Source organism: Tachypleus tridentatus, chromosome 11 (assembly GCF_004210375.1).
Source record: "Tachypleus tridentatus isolate NWPU-2018 chromosome 11, ASM421037v1, whole genome shotgun sequence".
NCBI lineage: Eukaryota > Metazoa > Arthropoda > Merostomata > Xiphosura > Limulidae > Tachypleus > Tachypleus tridentatus.
Window position 1 is genome coordinate 40537940 of NC_134835.1, and position 16968 is coordinate 40554907.

Here is a 16968-nt window from a genome sequence, read left to right on the forward strand (position 1 = left end):
GTACTTTAATTGCCATAAAGTTAACATTACATTAAAGATAGATAAATAGGTTATGATCTAAAATTTTGTTGTCTGTTTACTTTTCGGGAACAACTACTAGAGATCTACCTGTGCTAATGTCTTTTATTAGTTCTTTTAATTTCATACAATATACTTTTATATTTTAAGATATTATAATTTCAGGTTACAAGAGCTTTCCGAACAACACACAGAGGAGGATTTATATACAGGTGCATGAGGCGCTAGCTGAGGACCTCGACAAGAAGTGGGTTTTACGGGTCCTGTAGCTTCTGCTGATTTTTCATTTTGTGAAAATATGACCACTGTTTATAAGTGTAAAATAAATAAATTATAAATCGCTTGTTTCTTTCTTTCTCTTCTTTTTTTTTTTTTACAGGTGTCTTATATAGTTAAAACCTAAGGGGGCCTCAGTCTGCCTTTGCGCCTTGGGCCTCAATTAATCAAAATACGGATCTGATAACAAAACACCATACATATCTATCTGTGCTCAAGTAAGAGTCATAACTAATTAACCGATTTTTCAGAATCTTATTTAAGTACTTTTGTTTATGTAATAAGTCTTCTAAACTGAATGAATTGTTAGATTTGGTGGTTATTATCTATGTCGTACTTAACGATCAGTCTTAGCTACGATAAAATATTAACGATAATTTTTTTATTGATAGAAGACTTGCATTTAAAAATTATATTTATCTAGCAGTGGCGGACTTAGAGTAAATGGCTTGCCTCTATTTTTACATTGTTTTAAAAAATTATGTCACCCTAGCCTAGATTCCCATTTCTCAATCTGCTATTGCTCCAGATCTCGTCTAATTTTTACACTACTTTTGATACAATTCACAAAGTGTATCAAACATTTTTATGTATTTTATACAACTCGTATTTGAGGGTTTAACATTATATCGGAAAAATATGACAAATAATATAGTTCGTAGATTATTGTTGACGATAAAGAAAAATGTGTAAATTTTTAAAAAATATATCTTCACGCCGTTTAGTTTGTTACATTGTCAACAGTTGTAGTTAACCGTTTTCTTTTATGTAGAATATTGCTATAATAATCTCAACAACTAGGCCCAAAGCCCAACAAAACCACAGTGTCGAGACTGGCGTATAAAAAAAAAGAGAAAAATACAACTACTATATGCAGGAAAAAGTGGATAGAGGTTAAATTACTATATTGAGAGAGGTGTCTATGAAAATAATATTCACAAATAAGTATAATTTTCTCTTCATTGATAGGCTTGCACACTTATTCGATAATTGTTTATCTTATTTTCAGGCTTTGTGTGTAGTAATCTGTTTCATTAAATCATATATTTTGCTCAATTTTATTTGCTTTCGTTATCTTCTCAGAATTGGCTTCAGCTAGTAAATTAAAATTACCATGGTGGTTTTAAATATGGGACCTAATGAGTTTGAGAACACACACGTATTCTACGTTTTCGTCAGTACTTCATTTTACATATCAGGCTTATGAATATAAATTAAATCCGATAGATGGTGTTGTGTGTTTCTTTGGCGAGGTGAGAATCAGGGTTTAACGTAATTATTGCGTAGTTTATGTTATACAACTTAGTTTTACTTGTTTGGATTTTATCTGCGACTCTTTGTTTTTAAACTTGTATTTTCGAATAACAAATATATTAATATCCAAATTAAGGGGATATTGTTGAGTTATTCTGTTATTCCTTTAGATGTTAAAATAACTGTTGTGTTATAACAGTAGACAGATAATTACTTTTCTCTTTTGTCATTAGCCTACGATTCGGAAATGTTTTTTACAAATAAATCCATGTTTTTTTATATGATAGTTGTATCATACTTCTTCAACTTCTGAGAATTAATTACTATAAAAATTCACGTTCTTAAAAAAATGTGTCTCGGTAAATTGTAGAGGGCAATAGTAGCGCAGGGATATGTTTGAACATCTTTGGTGGAAAGTGTTAGGTACATGTTTAATGATTATATGAAACATGAAAAAATAATATTTCACATCAGAACTATGTGACTGGAAAGCACGAAAAAGAAATTAATAGTAGAAATTCATGAATTTTTGTATTTATCTTAACAAAATGAACCAACTTGTGGCTATTCCTAGCAAATTAAAACACTGGTTTCATGATTAAGAAATTCCAAACACGAAGATATTGATGACGTGACTGCTGCAAGACAATATTTTTTGTTCACACAGGTTTGTTTGTTTTTTAATTTCGCGCAAAGCTACTCGAGGGTTATCTGCGCTAGCCATCCCTAATTTAGCAGTGTAAGTCATCACCACCCACAGCCAACCCTTGGGCTACTCTTTTACCAACGAATAATGGGACTGACCGTGACATTATAACGCCCCCACGACTGAAAGGGCGAGCATGTTTGGTACGACCGGGATTTGAACCCGCGACCCCACGGATTACTATTCGAACGCCTTAACACCCTGGCCATGCCAGGCCTACACACACATACACACACAGGAATAACAAATTTTAGATGGAGTGTCTTTAAAGATGGTAAACTTAAACCGATTGTATGATTACACTCACAGATCTCATGTTCAGGTTTGTCACGGATATCTATGACGTGGACCTATATAAAATCTGCCACGGATACTTATGACGTGGACGTATTTAGAATCTGTCACATGTATCAATGATTTAGAGATACATAGAACCTGCCATAGATATGTCTGAACTAAACCCACACAGAGGCTGCCACGGATATCTATGAACTTGACCTACGAAAGACTGATACGGATGATACAATATTAACTTGACTGGAGAGATTGTAGTTACAACTATTTCATTTTTGTAGCATTAATTCTGCGCAAGCATGGATGTTCGATTGTTTCTAAAACTTGTACCTTATTATTAATATTCTATGCCAATTTATGAGATAATTATTGTTTCATTTTACTAAAGTGGTGTTCGATTTCCCGAAACAACTTATATATGCATATCAAATATAATTAATTATTTTCTTTAATTTTTTACACTATTTACATATGGAAACGTGCCAAACACGGCATCAATTCCATGTTTTACAAGTCAATATACTGATATAAATATAATAAATTCGAAGTTTAGTTAAATAAAGATTTATTAAAACGGTTACCTTCAAAATTATAGATGGGTTAAAAAAATATATATATTATCCAGTGTTTTTCCCCAAATCAATTTACTATCTTTTTTTAAATTATTCTTAGACGTCGAACTCAGACGAACCACCTGAGTTTTTAGTCCTGTGGTTTCTACTGAGTTACTTCTTTTGTTTATAAAAATATTAGAGCACGTTGTTCCTTAGAACTTTCTCACAAAGTGGACCTCACTTCTACTAAGTTATTATTATTGTATGACTAATACGGTTTGGTTTCTTTTGAATTTCGCGCAAAGCTACACGCTGGCCGTTCCTAATTTAGCAGTGTAAGACTAGAGGAAAGGCAGCTAGTCATCACCATCCACCGCCAACTCTTGGGCTACTCTTTAACCAACGAGTAGTGGGACTGATTATCACGTTATAACGCCCCCACGGCTGAATGGGCGAGCATGTTTGTTGGGACGGGGAATCGAACCCGCGACATTCTCGGATTACGAGTCGAGTGCCTTAGCCACCTGGCCATGCCGGCCCATATGGTCACTAAGGACCGGGTTTCCATACTATAGTGTAAAAGAAATAAAATATATATATTATGTTCTATTATATCAAAATAATATTTTATTTGAAAAAGGGGACTTGGAAGATCAGTGACCAAAAGTTAATAGGAGAGCTAGTATTAAAGTAGCATTTCACTGAAATAATATAAAGGGCAAAAACTGGCTTTGTTTTTACACCAATTTAGAGTCGGTAGGCTCAACACAGTCAAAAAGTAAAAGTTTACACTTTGTCCACATAGGAAGCTGTTGTTGTACGCAAATAAGGTAATTATAAAAAAGGTCGTTTTATCATGTTTACTTTTTATAATTACAAGATAACTTCATACATATATATAATAATTATAGTTAAATATTTGACTTTTTATAGTATCATTTCTGAAAAAAAGAATAAAAATTATTATTAAAAAAGTAAACAAACAACAAAAACCGAACAAACTTGGATTCACATTGTCGTTAGCATAATGCCAAATACACAGTTTGAATGTTCGAACTAATTTCTAACAAAGCAAAATTTGTATAGAGTACTTTATAAAATACCTAAGCATTATAAGTTGTGAAGGTGTGAAAATACAGGGTCAAAGGTCAAGAGACGTATGTACGCATAATGAGACAAAGCGATATAGTACTGTAAATATGAGACGTGAATTTGTATTATCTCATACACACACACTCAATGCATGAAATTAGAATACTTTTGTATGGGAATACCTTCCGAATTGTTATTACCATGACCCATATATTAAAAGTTTGTTGATACTCCAGTACATGACAAAATTGTGGTTTGTTTTTCTAAATTAGCTACATCAAACGATGCACTAAATTTGTCTTGGACTAAGAATTTTCTTAGTCAAGATTAAAATGCTAATAAAGAAAGTTAAAAAAACAAAAACAAGGTCATTTAAATGACCTTTATGACTCATTAATGTGTTTTCATAGCTTAACACATGATAGGATGCCTTTGTTAATATCAAGTAGAAAAAAACCGGAACCGTCTGATGATTCACTGTGTTCAAACACGGATGGGAAAGTTTCAGCTCATGACAAATTATGTGTGTTTAATAATGACATTTTGTACAGTCTTAAAATATACTGCAGAACCGGATTAAAAATTTTCCGTTATTCTAATTAGAATATTAATTAATTTACTAAGTGAAACAACCAATCAAATGTATTCGCTGACTCGGAGCAATAAACCAATCAAATAGCGCTTCTTTTCACATACCTACTGCTAGACATACAGCAAGTGTTAATGTCATCATGACAATCAACCAGTCCAAAAGCAGAAAATCTAACTCACACGATATGCACAGCAGCTCTACGTTTAAACTACAGATGGTGTAATTTGATCATGACGGATCAAGTTAGTTTCACGTTAGTTTATTCAGTATCTTAGTCGTATTTTAAAGAGTGCCCACTTTTTACAGAAAAATTTTAAATCCAGACGATACTGGGGATATATATGCACGTGCGGTGCTCCATCTGAATGCATTTTGTACTTTGTTTTCCTTTTTAATGCAGCGTGTGTCCCTGCCGTTGACGTTTTCAAAAGACCCACTGATGTCAGCTCAGGAGCCAACATCCTTAGGGACCAGATATGTTGCCTCTTTCTGTGTTATACAATGGCTATTTCTTTCTATCCCAGGCATACGTATTTTCAGAACTGGCTTTTTCCGAACGGTCAAAACTTTTACAATCCTTTAAAATGCATACACAGTATCTTCGAGTGGGTAACACCGTCAACCCACAAAACTACGGATCTTTCTTTCAGCGTGTAGCAAGTATTCCAGACTATAGGGGTTCTCAACTGGACTTGAATGTCGTTGTACCACCCGTCACTTGCGGAGCCCAATCTACCATAGATTCATCCAAGCTCGGGAAGCTCAGTTCGGCAAGCCCATCATCTTGTCCATCGATTTCACTGAGAAATTCTGCAGAAATAGATGAAAGTGAAATTACCTACACAGGTAAACTTGAATTATTGGTGCGAATTCAATGAAATGATGATTTTACATGTATTGTGAATGAGGTGGTGTAAAATTTATCCGGATGGTGTTTTATCACAGATAAGACATAGACTAGTTGGAATAAGCTTATTAAAGGAGGGGCGTCATATAAATTAACATACATGTAGAAAAGTTTATATACAATGTGGCTCTTTTCTTTGTATGAAAATATACTATTAAGTTAAAATATCAATTGAATGAGTTTCACGAGAATAATATCACACTGCGGGAAGTATGGTTCACTTTATTTTGAATTTCGTGCAAAGCTACACGAAAGCTACCTGCACTAGCCGTCCCTAATTTAGCAGTATAAGACTAAAGGGAAGGCAGCTAGTTATCACCACCCACCGCCAACTCTTGGGCTACTCTTTTACCAACGAATAGTGGGATTGACTGTCATATTATAATGTCACGGCTGAAAGGGCGAGCATGATTGGTGTGACGGGGATTCGAACCCGCGAATTACGAGTCGAGTGCCATAACCACTTGGTCATGCCGGGCCTGGGGAGAATGGAAGTAGGCTGATGTTTTAGATTCTACCTTGCATATTATATTTATCATAAATCATCACTACGAAAGTAAAAAACATTTTTATGGCTTAAGAAATAATAGGTAGATGGGTAACTATCTGTAGTCTTGTCAGAACAGTTACATGTAGGATATTTAATGTAATTTTTGTATCCTTTTATACAATGGACATTACAGAGTTTATTCATTTTTTTAATATAAGAATTTTAAAGTTATACAAAATAGTGGCCTAGCATGACCTGGTGGTTAGGAGGTTCAACTCGCACTTGCTGGTTCTCGGATTCGAATACCCATCATTGAATATACTTGCTGTTTTAGTTGTGGAGGTGTTATAATATTTCGGTCAATCCACTATTCTTTGGTAGAAGTGTCGCTGAAGAATTAGTGGTTGGTGGTGATGACTAGCTGCCTTCCCCATACTTCACCACCGCTAAATTATGGACGGCTGGCGTAAATATCTCTCTGTGTAGAAATCATAAATAAACCAACAAGCAAACTAGCGTAGAATTTTTTTATTTGTTTTTGAATTTTGCGAAAAGCTACACGAGGGTTATCTGCTCTAGCCATCCCTAATTTAGCAGTGTAAGACTAGAGGAAAGTCAACTAGTCATCATCACCCACCATACCTCTTGGGCTACTATTTTACCAACGAATATTGGGATTGATCGTAATATTATAACGTCCCCACGGCTGAAAGAACGAGCATTTTTGGTGTGACTGGGATTCAAACCCCCAACCTTCAGATTACGAGTCGAGCGCCCTAACCACCTGGCCATGCCGGGTCCCTAGCGTAGAAATTATCAATAAATATGGTCGAATAATAAATGACATACAAATTGAACGATTAGGTGAACTGTGTCTAATAACTAGTGGAAATTAAGGGCTGTATTTCGAAACATAATTTCCTACTTTGAAATCAGAGGATGAAATATATTTTAATAGTGTCGTAAACGTAACATCACAGTAAAATATATTTAAAGTGTATGAAGAGAAACTTATTTTAATCAATATAGTAAAATTAACATATGTAGTTCTGTAAACACTCTTTACAAATTGTGTACATATATTTATGATACAAAGCTCAGATGTAATTATAGTATGGAAAACAACTGTTTGTTCATTGATTCTTGATAAAATTAAATCTCAAAATATATCAGAGGCAAAACTATAACATTATGTTATTTAACAAAATGACTGAAGTAACATAAATAACATTTCATTTATACAAATTCTAAGAGATTTTGACTATATTTTTGGAAGTTTTATGTAGAACACTTAAGGATGGTCAGTAGCAGTTACGTTTCATATAAACACGAAAGAATTAGAATTACATCACAGTTAATGTTAAATCGCATAAATCTGAATAATTTTAGTTCGTAATATGCATGCCGATCGTTGAGACATAACGAGAGGAAGAAAAACATTTTTTATTCAGATACGAGCTAATTTATTTTTACGTTATAAATACCACCTTGATTCGAATTAGGAACTTTTTATAACACAAGTAGAAGACATTAACTGTTACATAATTTCCTTGGGCAACCTTCTGGTGTTTGTAGTAATTGGAGTCTATAAAGTGTTATTTTAAGATTTTGCTGAAAAGAAATGTATTTTGTTGCCAATGTTTAGATGTTACACTTCTGAGAAGGAGGTTATCAGTTATTTTGTATTAACTAATTGTATATTTAAACTCGTAAAGAATTCTCATTGCTGACGGGTAAGATAAGTGAGCATACCCAGTTATACTCATCTTATACACTGTCGAACGACAAAATCAAACAAGACACTTGACTTTTTTTGTTTCATATAAAGGTACTGCCGACATTTTGTTTACCATTGTGTATTGTTCTCTTTTATTTCTTGTGAGATTACAAATGTTTTCGTTAGGTTAATGAGGGGAATCTCTCGGACCAAGAGTTTTGTTTGTTCTAATTTCGCGCAAAGCAACATGAGAGCTATCTGTGCTAGCCGTCCCTAATTTAGCATTGTAAGACTAGAGGGAAGGCGCTAGTCATTGCCACCCACCGCCAACTCTTGGGCAAATCTTTTACAAACGAATAGTGGGCTTGATCATAACTTATAACGCCCTCATGGTTGAAAGGGCGAGCATGTTTGGTGTGACGGAGATTCGAACCCGCGACCCTCAGATTACGAGTCGAGTGCTTTAACCACCTGGCCATGCCAGGCCTAACTAAAGATGTAAGAATGCACATATATATGTCCGGTAGGGTAGGTTTAAATACTTCCACAACTGGTATTAGAGAAAATATTAGGCTTCTCTTATTTCTCGTTTCTTTCAAAAGTGCTTGAACAAGTTTCTTAAATCGTTTGACCACCTGGGAATACCGGGTGATGATGACATTTTAATGCCCACTGCTAGTACAGAGGTATGTCTCCGGATTTACAACGCTAAAATCAAGGGTTCGATTCCCCTCGGTGGGCTGAGCAGATAACCTGATGTGGCTTTGCTATAAGAAATACACACACTTAAATCGTTTGTATTAAATTATGCAGGAGGTTTATTGCTATTTTTACACATATATATTGAACTACTTATGGAGAAATTTATCTCAGCAACTTCTAAAGTTTTCATTTTTAAGAAGAAATGCATAACATTCTGTAAATTTCAGTATGAAATCGCAAAACTCCAAATTTTATGTGTATTTGTTTCTTTGGGTTTAGATCTTCCAATGTCTCTTTACGGATCCAGCTCTAATCAAATTTCTCCACTGGAAATTATCGCTTTACATCACACAAAAAATCATAAGATCAATGAAACCGGAAACGGTAGCGGGAAGTGGAGTTTTCAGGATGGAAGTAGGAAGAACCGGCGGAGACGGACGGCTTTCACCGGCGAGCAGCTGATGCAATTGGAGAACGAGTTTCTTTCTAAGAAATACTTGTCTCTTACGGAACGTTTACAGGTCGCTCATTCTCTTCAGCTCAGCGAACTGCAGGTCAAAATATGGTTTCAGAATAGGCGTGCCAAATGGAAAAAAGTAAAAGCTGGTCTGACTTCTGGACGGACACCACCTAACTCACCCACCCACAAGATTGTTGTCCCCATCCCTATCCATGTTAACAGAATAGCCATCCAAAATCAACATCAACGGATGGAGAAGTCTGTCGCGAGGTGAGTCGAGCGTAAACCATTAATATAGTTGATTATTCTTATCAAACTTGCATCATTTGTTTAAGAAATCGTGGTAATTTGTTTTGTTAATTTTATCTGGGAAACATCTAAAAAGTTATGAATTAGACAAATTAATAAATTGTTGAACAGTTGTTATGTGATTAAATGGAATATGGAAAGAATCACTAATATCAATTGTCAAAGTTTTCTCTTCTTGTTATATTAAAAACATGAGAACTGTTGACAGTTATCGAGTCACTTGGACATTTTTAGGTAGTAAACAATAAGTTTGATGTAGTCATCAAATCTTCCAGTCATTGTTAGGCACTAAAATGATTACTTTGGAATCTCTATAAGCAAGAAAATCTCTGTTAGCAGGTTGAAATATAGCAGTGATATTCGTTCACTAGATTCAGTAAACTGTAATGTAAAAAATGCTGTACCAGTAGAACAGAATTATTGAAATAACGTCACACTTTTTACTTCTTGAAAGGTATGAAATACAGTGTAAATTACAAACAATTAAATAAAAAGCAAGCCACTTAGTGTTAATTAAATGTTAAAGATTCATTTGCATTATACGTTTTATTCAAGAGCTTTGCTGTTAAAATACTTTATAACTCCTGAAAACGTGTGTAAAAGGAGCTATTTGATTTGCAAAGTAAAAGTTAAGCTAATTCTCAAATATAATATTTATCTTGATTTAAAGTGACTATGGGAACTTAACTTTTGTTTAACAAAATCTGGATCAGAAATAATGTTGATTTTCTAAATCACAGAAGTTTTGAAGATTTGCGTACATGTGTGAAAGTGAAAGTACACTATGGGGTAACGTTACAGTGCCATTTAACTGAGAATAACATAAAAAACGTTAAGAAAAATATAAATTCCAACCGCATAACGAGGAGGGATATATAAATTTAACATAACACAATGTTCTGGGACACCAAGAGACCTGTTAATCCATCTCGTCTGTCTTATCCTCTAAGCCAAACCAAAACTAATAAAATAAACACTGAAAACCAGTTCTTATCATTTATATGTCTCTCAAGTTACTTTTAAACCCACTCAGATTTATTTCATCTATAACATCCGAAGGCAACCCATTCTATAGACCAAACACTCAATTTGAAAAATAGAATTGTCTTAGCTGAAGACGGCTTCTACCTTGCTTAAATCTATTTTTATGTCCACTAGTTCTATAATTCTTGGTGTTAAATATGAAAAATGTTGATGCATCAACATTGTCAATTCCTTTTACAATCTTAAACACTTCAATCAAATGTTCTCTGTTTCTTATTTTTTAAAGAAAAAACAATCTTAAGGATCTTAATCTCTTCTGATATGACAATCGTTCCGTCCCAGGTTCCATCTTAGTGACCTTATTCTGAACCCTTTCCAACAATTAAATGTCTTTCCTGAGGTAAGGAGCCCATGATAGAAAACAATACTCGAAATTTGGTCTAACCATTTGCCTATATAAGGAAATTATAGCCTCTTTAGACTCGTATTCAATATTTCTGTGGATACAACCTAAAATACCACTAACAACAGCACTCTGCGTGGATGGCTTATGAGATTGATCAACCATTACACCAAGATCTTTTTTTTTCATGGCACTCTTAAGATTATTCCCATCCAAATTATACTTATAATTCAAATTATAATAACCCATTTCTAATATTTTGAATTTATCACAATGAAAACCCATCTTCCATCTATTTGCCCAACTTATTAAGTCATTCAAATCATTTTGTAAGTCAGTAGCATTCTCTTCACAGTCTGAACACCCAAGACTTTGATATCGTCAGCAAACTTAAGTAATTTATTGACAGTTCCTTCATCTATGTCACTGATGTAAATAAAAAACGATCAAAGTTCCTAAGACTAAGCCCTGAGGTACTCCACTTGCAATACTAGTCCAGCGTGACTGAACGCCATTTATAAAACCCTGCTTTCTTCCATCAAGCTACTCTTCTATCCAATTAGTTAACTTACTCTTTGCGCCTACAGAGAAAAGTTTATTTACCAGACTTTATGTGGCACTTTTTAAAATGCTTTCTAAAAATTCTGTTACATCAAATCTACACCCCTACCCTTATATAAATGTGCAGTAATATTTTCAAAGTGTGCCAAAATATTCTTCCTTCGTGAAACCACGCTCACTGTCCGATAAAATTATAAACTTTGTTAACTAACTTTGCAAAGTACCTTTTATCAGATTTTCCAAAACTTTTCCCACAACTAATGTAAGACTACTAGGCCTATAATTAATGGGATAACTTCGTTTGCCTCCCTTTAACACAAAAGTAACATTAGCTAATTTCTAATCTGTTGGTACTTGTCCAGTGTTCAACGACTTACGAAAAATTGTGGCAAGTGTTTGTTTGCTTTGAATTTCGCGAAAAGCTACATGAGGGCTAACTGCGCTAGCTGTCCCTAATTTAGCAGTGTAAGACTAGAGTTCTGAAGGCAGCTAGTCATTACCACCTAATGCCAACTCTTGGGCTATTCTTTTACCAACGAATAGTGTGATTTACCGTAACATTATAATATCCTCACGGCTGAAATGGCGAATATGTTCGGTATGATGGGGACTCAAGCTTGCAACCCTCAGATTAAGAGATGAGCTCCTTAACTACCTGACCACGTCGGACCTTGTGGCAAGTGGTTTATATATTCTATTCTTGACCTCCTTTAAAATCTTCAGAGCTATATCATTTTGCCTAAGAGTTTTATAATTTTTTTAACTTTCCAATTTCATTTTAAATAGCTCAGAATTTATGTAACTGCCTTGTTCAACTTTGTTTTCATCTATCAATTGCTTAAGATAAGTAATACTGCTCAAGTCTTCATGAGTAAAACCTGAAGGAAAAACAGAATTTAATAACCTAGCCATTTCATAATCATCAGTTTCAAGCCTCCCTTTGCCATTCCTCAAGGGCCCTATCTCCATTCTAACAATTTGTTTACCCCTACTATATTTAAAAATTCTTTCTGTTAACTTTTATGTTTCCTGCTAAATGTTTTTCATATATCCTTTTGGATGTCTTAATTTTTTTTTACTAACTTTAATTACCTTCTAAATCTTCTATATTAAAACCAGTCAATTTAATTTTGTTTAAATTTCTGATATTTATCTTTAATTTTATCTACTTTACCCTTTGTGAGACAACCTTGTTTGTTTGTTTTTACTTGCAGCTACCCTTTTATTTCTGTAAGGAATATCTTTATTTTGAATATTGAAAAGTAAAAAAAAAAATCCACATTTTCTCAGTATCTCCAATAAATTCAGCAGCCTAATTCACAACAAACAATTCCTCTTGTATCCTTTCAGATTTGCTTTTTATAATTTGGAATCAAAATATCATTATTCCTTATTTCCATGTGCAGCAAAATATCAAAATATTCTATTCATACCAGTGCCCTAAAGTCACCTATTTTACTTCTTATACTTTTAGCATTACAATATTAACAATTAATTTTGTACTTTACTATACTTACTTTTATATTGTTTTCCTATGTTAATCTTTCTCCTACATCCTTACATCTCAATTTTGTTTTAACTAGTTTACCTTTTCCCTCACCACTATCTAGTCCTACTTTAAAACTTCCCTTACAGCTGCTGAGTTAATAGCCCTTACAAACATGTCAGACCATTTCCTACTCGAGTGTAAACTATCCATTCCAAAATCCTCCCTTTTCCTACTAAGCTGATCCTGCAAGTCCAACCAGCTAACTCGCTCATCCTTACATGCTAATTTCAACCTAGAACTTAGCTCTAGTTACCTACTCAAAATTTCATCTCCACAACTAATTCTTGGTAGTATCCTTGAAGCAATTATTTTATGACCTTTATCTTTAAATGCTTCTATCAACCCTTTGTGCGTGCTAATTAGCTCCTCTAACTTACTCTTTCCTATATAATTACGTGCACAACAAAACTGCTTCATTTCCAATCTTCTTCATTATATCTCTTGCTCTGTCAGTTACGTCTTCCACCTCTATCCCAGGTTAGCATAATCTAACTCTTTTTCTCTATATTTACCTCACAGACTATTCTATCCCCATGCCGTTTCAAGGAAACATTTATAACTATAACCTATTTAACTTCACAATCCATATCCTTCTCTATTCTTTTTGCTTTCCTTCCCTCAAATAGTTCCTTGTCTACACAAGTTAAGGACTGAAATATGTTACTCAATTGAACAGGGCCTTTAAAATTAAGTTTACTACTTTTAACCCTTATACTACCCCTCCTAACTTCCTGAATGTCGTTGTTTATCAAAGCTGATATCTCCTTTGCATGTAAAAACTTAAGCTCCTCTTGAAGTCCTGCTGTCACTTCCTACAATTTATAATTATTTTTATTTATTTCCTTAACGTTAGTTAGAATAGCCTACAATTTTTCCTCCAGACTACAAGCTCCACCTATAAAGTGAACATCCTTACCACTAGCTTTCTTAAAGTGCGTAGTAATCTGTAGTTCCCAAATAAAACTATTTTTGCACGTATCGTACCTAACAAACTCTTAACGCTTTAAACCCGAACTAATCTTTACCAATCTATTTTTCGTAAAATTAAAATAAAAACTAGATACTATAATTAAATACCAGTAGCCTGTTGTTAACACTGTTAAGCCTAAGTTTGACAGTTATCTGGCTATTAGTTTATTTATCAACTAAAACAATGTATTTAATTTGCTTTACAATCTAACTGCAAGCTGAATTATACCTAAGCCTAAAGAACTTTCTTTGCATGACTAAGCCCAATCTAACATTATACCACACGTTAAAGCACTGAAATATATACCCCCAGTGGCTCAGCGGTATCTCTGCGGACTTGCAACGTTAAAACCCGGCTTTCGATACCCGTGGTGGGCAGAGCACAGATAGCCCATTGTGTAGCTTTGTGCGTAATTCAAAGCAACAATAACTAAAATCTAAATTGAAAGATTACATATATATTTTGAAATAGAGTTGAACAACAAAAAATAATTATTTAGTAAGGTAAATATAATAAAACCAAATGACATTCAAAAATTCACAATATTACCGAAACAGCTTCCTGAAGTCTTTTGTTTTATATTTACGCAGTGAAACGTCGTTATTTTTTAAATTGGTTTCTGACTTTGTCATTGCAATTTTATTGTTGGTTTGTATCTCAATGTAGCCTAATTGTTTGTCATATATAACTTATAATTTAGATTTAGACTTTTGTCGATTTTCGCTTAAAATCCGTGTGTTAGAGCTTTTGTCGTATAAGAAGTGAAATAGTAGGGCTGCGACGATTACGGACTTTTGTAACCGGTCAATCTTCGAACCGTAACCGGTTAATCGTACTATATTGCCCAGCCCTCAAAAGTTCGCTCCTGTCTTGGAAAAAGAACGATTTTTCTGACACCAACAGAAGAGGAGAGACCCAGATGATCCCACGCCGGAAGTTTGCTGTGTATTATGCGAAATTGCGAACTGCATGATCCATGAACTATTTTGCTGGACTGTCCTCAGTGTCCTGACCAGGTGGCAGACTACCGGAAAAAAATCTTAGATTAACCAGTTAGGAAATCCGTAACCGGTTAAGAGCAGTAACCGAACCGTAACCGGTTAATCGTGTAATCGTCACAGCCCTATGAAATAGCTACTGTCACCTAAGGTTAGTTCCTGTTAAATAACTTGAATGTATAAAATTAAATAACAATTATCCGGATATGATTTTATGCTTGGTTATTTCACGCAAGTTTAAACTCTGTTAATATTTCTTTCGCAAATGTTCGTTGTTGTAGTGAATATTTTCGGAACTAAAGAAACTAATATTTGTATAGTTGTTGCAGATAGGTCAGTGTTTTGTATTATTTGTGAACAGACGTTTTGCTTTAGTTTTCGTTGTAATATGTATATGTTTTGATCAATGTAAATTAAATTACATTATTATAAAAGTGAATAATGAAGTAGTTTCTTCATTCAAGTCAAAGTTATCTCAAAATAGATGCAATAATATGTGTTAGCAATTGAAGTTAAGATTTATCGTTGATCAGTGATACTTTTTTAAACACTTTTTTTTTCAAGTTCCAATGTCGGATTAACAAGTTCTGTACTACCAATGCTTTATCTGATAGTCATATCAAAGAGTAATTTTTTTTTTTCATACGCTGTTGCTAGCAGGATAACATGTATCCTACATGAACGAGTTCACCAGATACTCTATAATACCAATATATATATATATTTTTTCAGATATAAGTTAGGATGAGCATTATTGTAGCAGTAATGGTAACATCACGGAAATGAGTTGCTGTGTATGACCAAGGTAGCTCAATAATATGGATCAACAACTGGACAAAGTTATATTTCTGATCTTTCTTCAATCATAACATGTTAATGTGTAGCTTTTGTAGCATGACCAGTTGGAAACTCTTCAGAACTTACCAAATAATTCCTGTAATTGGGACTTTAGAGCTCAACTTTGCTTCGAAAGTGTTTGACAATCGTCTCTTTCAACTTATGTTTTGTTCTCAATATTATGTAATTCTTGTTCATTTATTTGGATGTCAAGTATTCTTATCTAGAAATGGTCATATCTTAACACGAAACCATGAATGATATACTTGTCTAGATTTATATGTATTTAAAATTTTCCCGTATGTTTCTTGTTTTTTAGTCTCACCAGAGAAGTTTTCTCCTCATCCCACAAGGTAGACTCAGTGTATTTCCAGTAGCAAGTGTGATAACACTAAGGTTGACATAATTAATTATCCCAGACATTTCTCATCATTATTCCATATGCAGCATCTTTTATGGTGGTTTTTGTGTTGTACGATCTCATTCCAGCCAGTGAGGAGGTAAATGATGATAGTACATATCTGGCTCTTTATGAGGAGTTACATAAGGAAGAACTATTAGAAGACAAGCCTATCTACATTTGACTGGTCCGGGTGCCACTGACATCTTCCTAATCGTTATGACTGGAATTAGTACTTATAAATGGTGTTTCACTCTAGGATATATGTGCAGCATACTATGTAATAGCCACTTCATTATTTTAGTCAGAACAGTTGGTGGTTTGAAATATCAATAACTGAAAAGAGGGTGGTACTTTGCTTCCTGAACAATCAAGTAATATTGGGTAGTGAGACACTGATTTGATGTTTAGTGATAATAATTTGATTTGTAAAGCAAGGTTCCTGTAGAAAATACTGCATACAACTCATCAGACTAGAACCTACGACACTTGAGATTCTGAGGTAAAAGATACAGTTGGATTCAAATCCTCTTGGCAACAAGGGATTCAGGAAAAAAGATTAATTTGTTTTTTACTTGTTTTTGCTGTTAAATGCAAAGCTACACAACTGGCTGTCTGCGCTGTGTAAATTACAAGTATCGATACTAAATTTTAACATTATAAATATTCAGACTTATCACTGAACCACTGGGAGGCTGACGCTTTTGTGTTCTCAAATTATTTTATGGCAAATGTTGGCAAACGTAAACTCGCGATCTTGCATGGAGCAGCTTGCAGATACCACTCTTTATAAAATACGATTAAAAGATTGTATTCTATCAGAACAAAGGAATTTAATATAAACTGTATAAACCAGACAAAAGATGTGTTATTTCTCTCGATTTTTGTCTGAATC

General features: G+C 34.0%; 1 protein-coding gene across 3 annotated transcripts; it reads left to right on the forward strand.

Annotated features, from left to right (window-relative positions):
- The first annotated feature begins 441 nt into the window (after positions 1-441).
- On the forward strand, positions 442-16949 carry LOC143231470 (homeobox protein GBX-2-like). 3 transcript variants are annotated; one of them, XM_076466007.1, is made up of 4 exons: positions 442-512; positions 5187-5632; positions 8882-9332; positions 15993-16949. In XM_076466007.1, exons 2-4 carry the CDS (start codon positions 5263-5265, stop codon positions 16048-16050), a joined length of 879 nt encoding a protein of 292 aa, XP_076322122.1. In that variant the 5' UTR covers positions 442-512; positions 5187-5262; the 3' UTR covers positions 16051-16949. The 3 variants fall into 3 exon arrangements, with proteins under 3 accessions (XP_076322122.1, XP_076322124.1, XP_076322123.1); XM_076466009.1 differs by lacking the exon at positions 15993-16949 and adding an exon at positions 15569-15692; XM_076466008.1 differs by lacking the exon at positions 442-512 and having other exon boundaries at positions 4952-5632.
- The last annotated feature ends 19 nt before the right edge of the window (positions 16950-16968 follow it).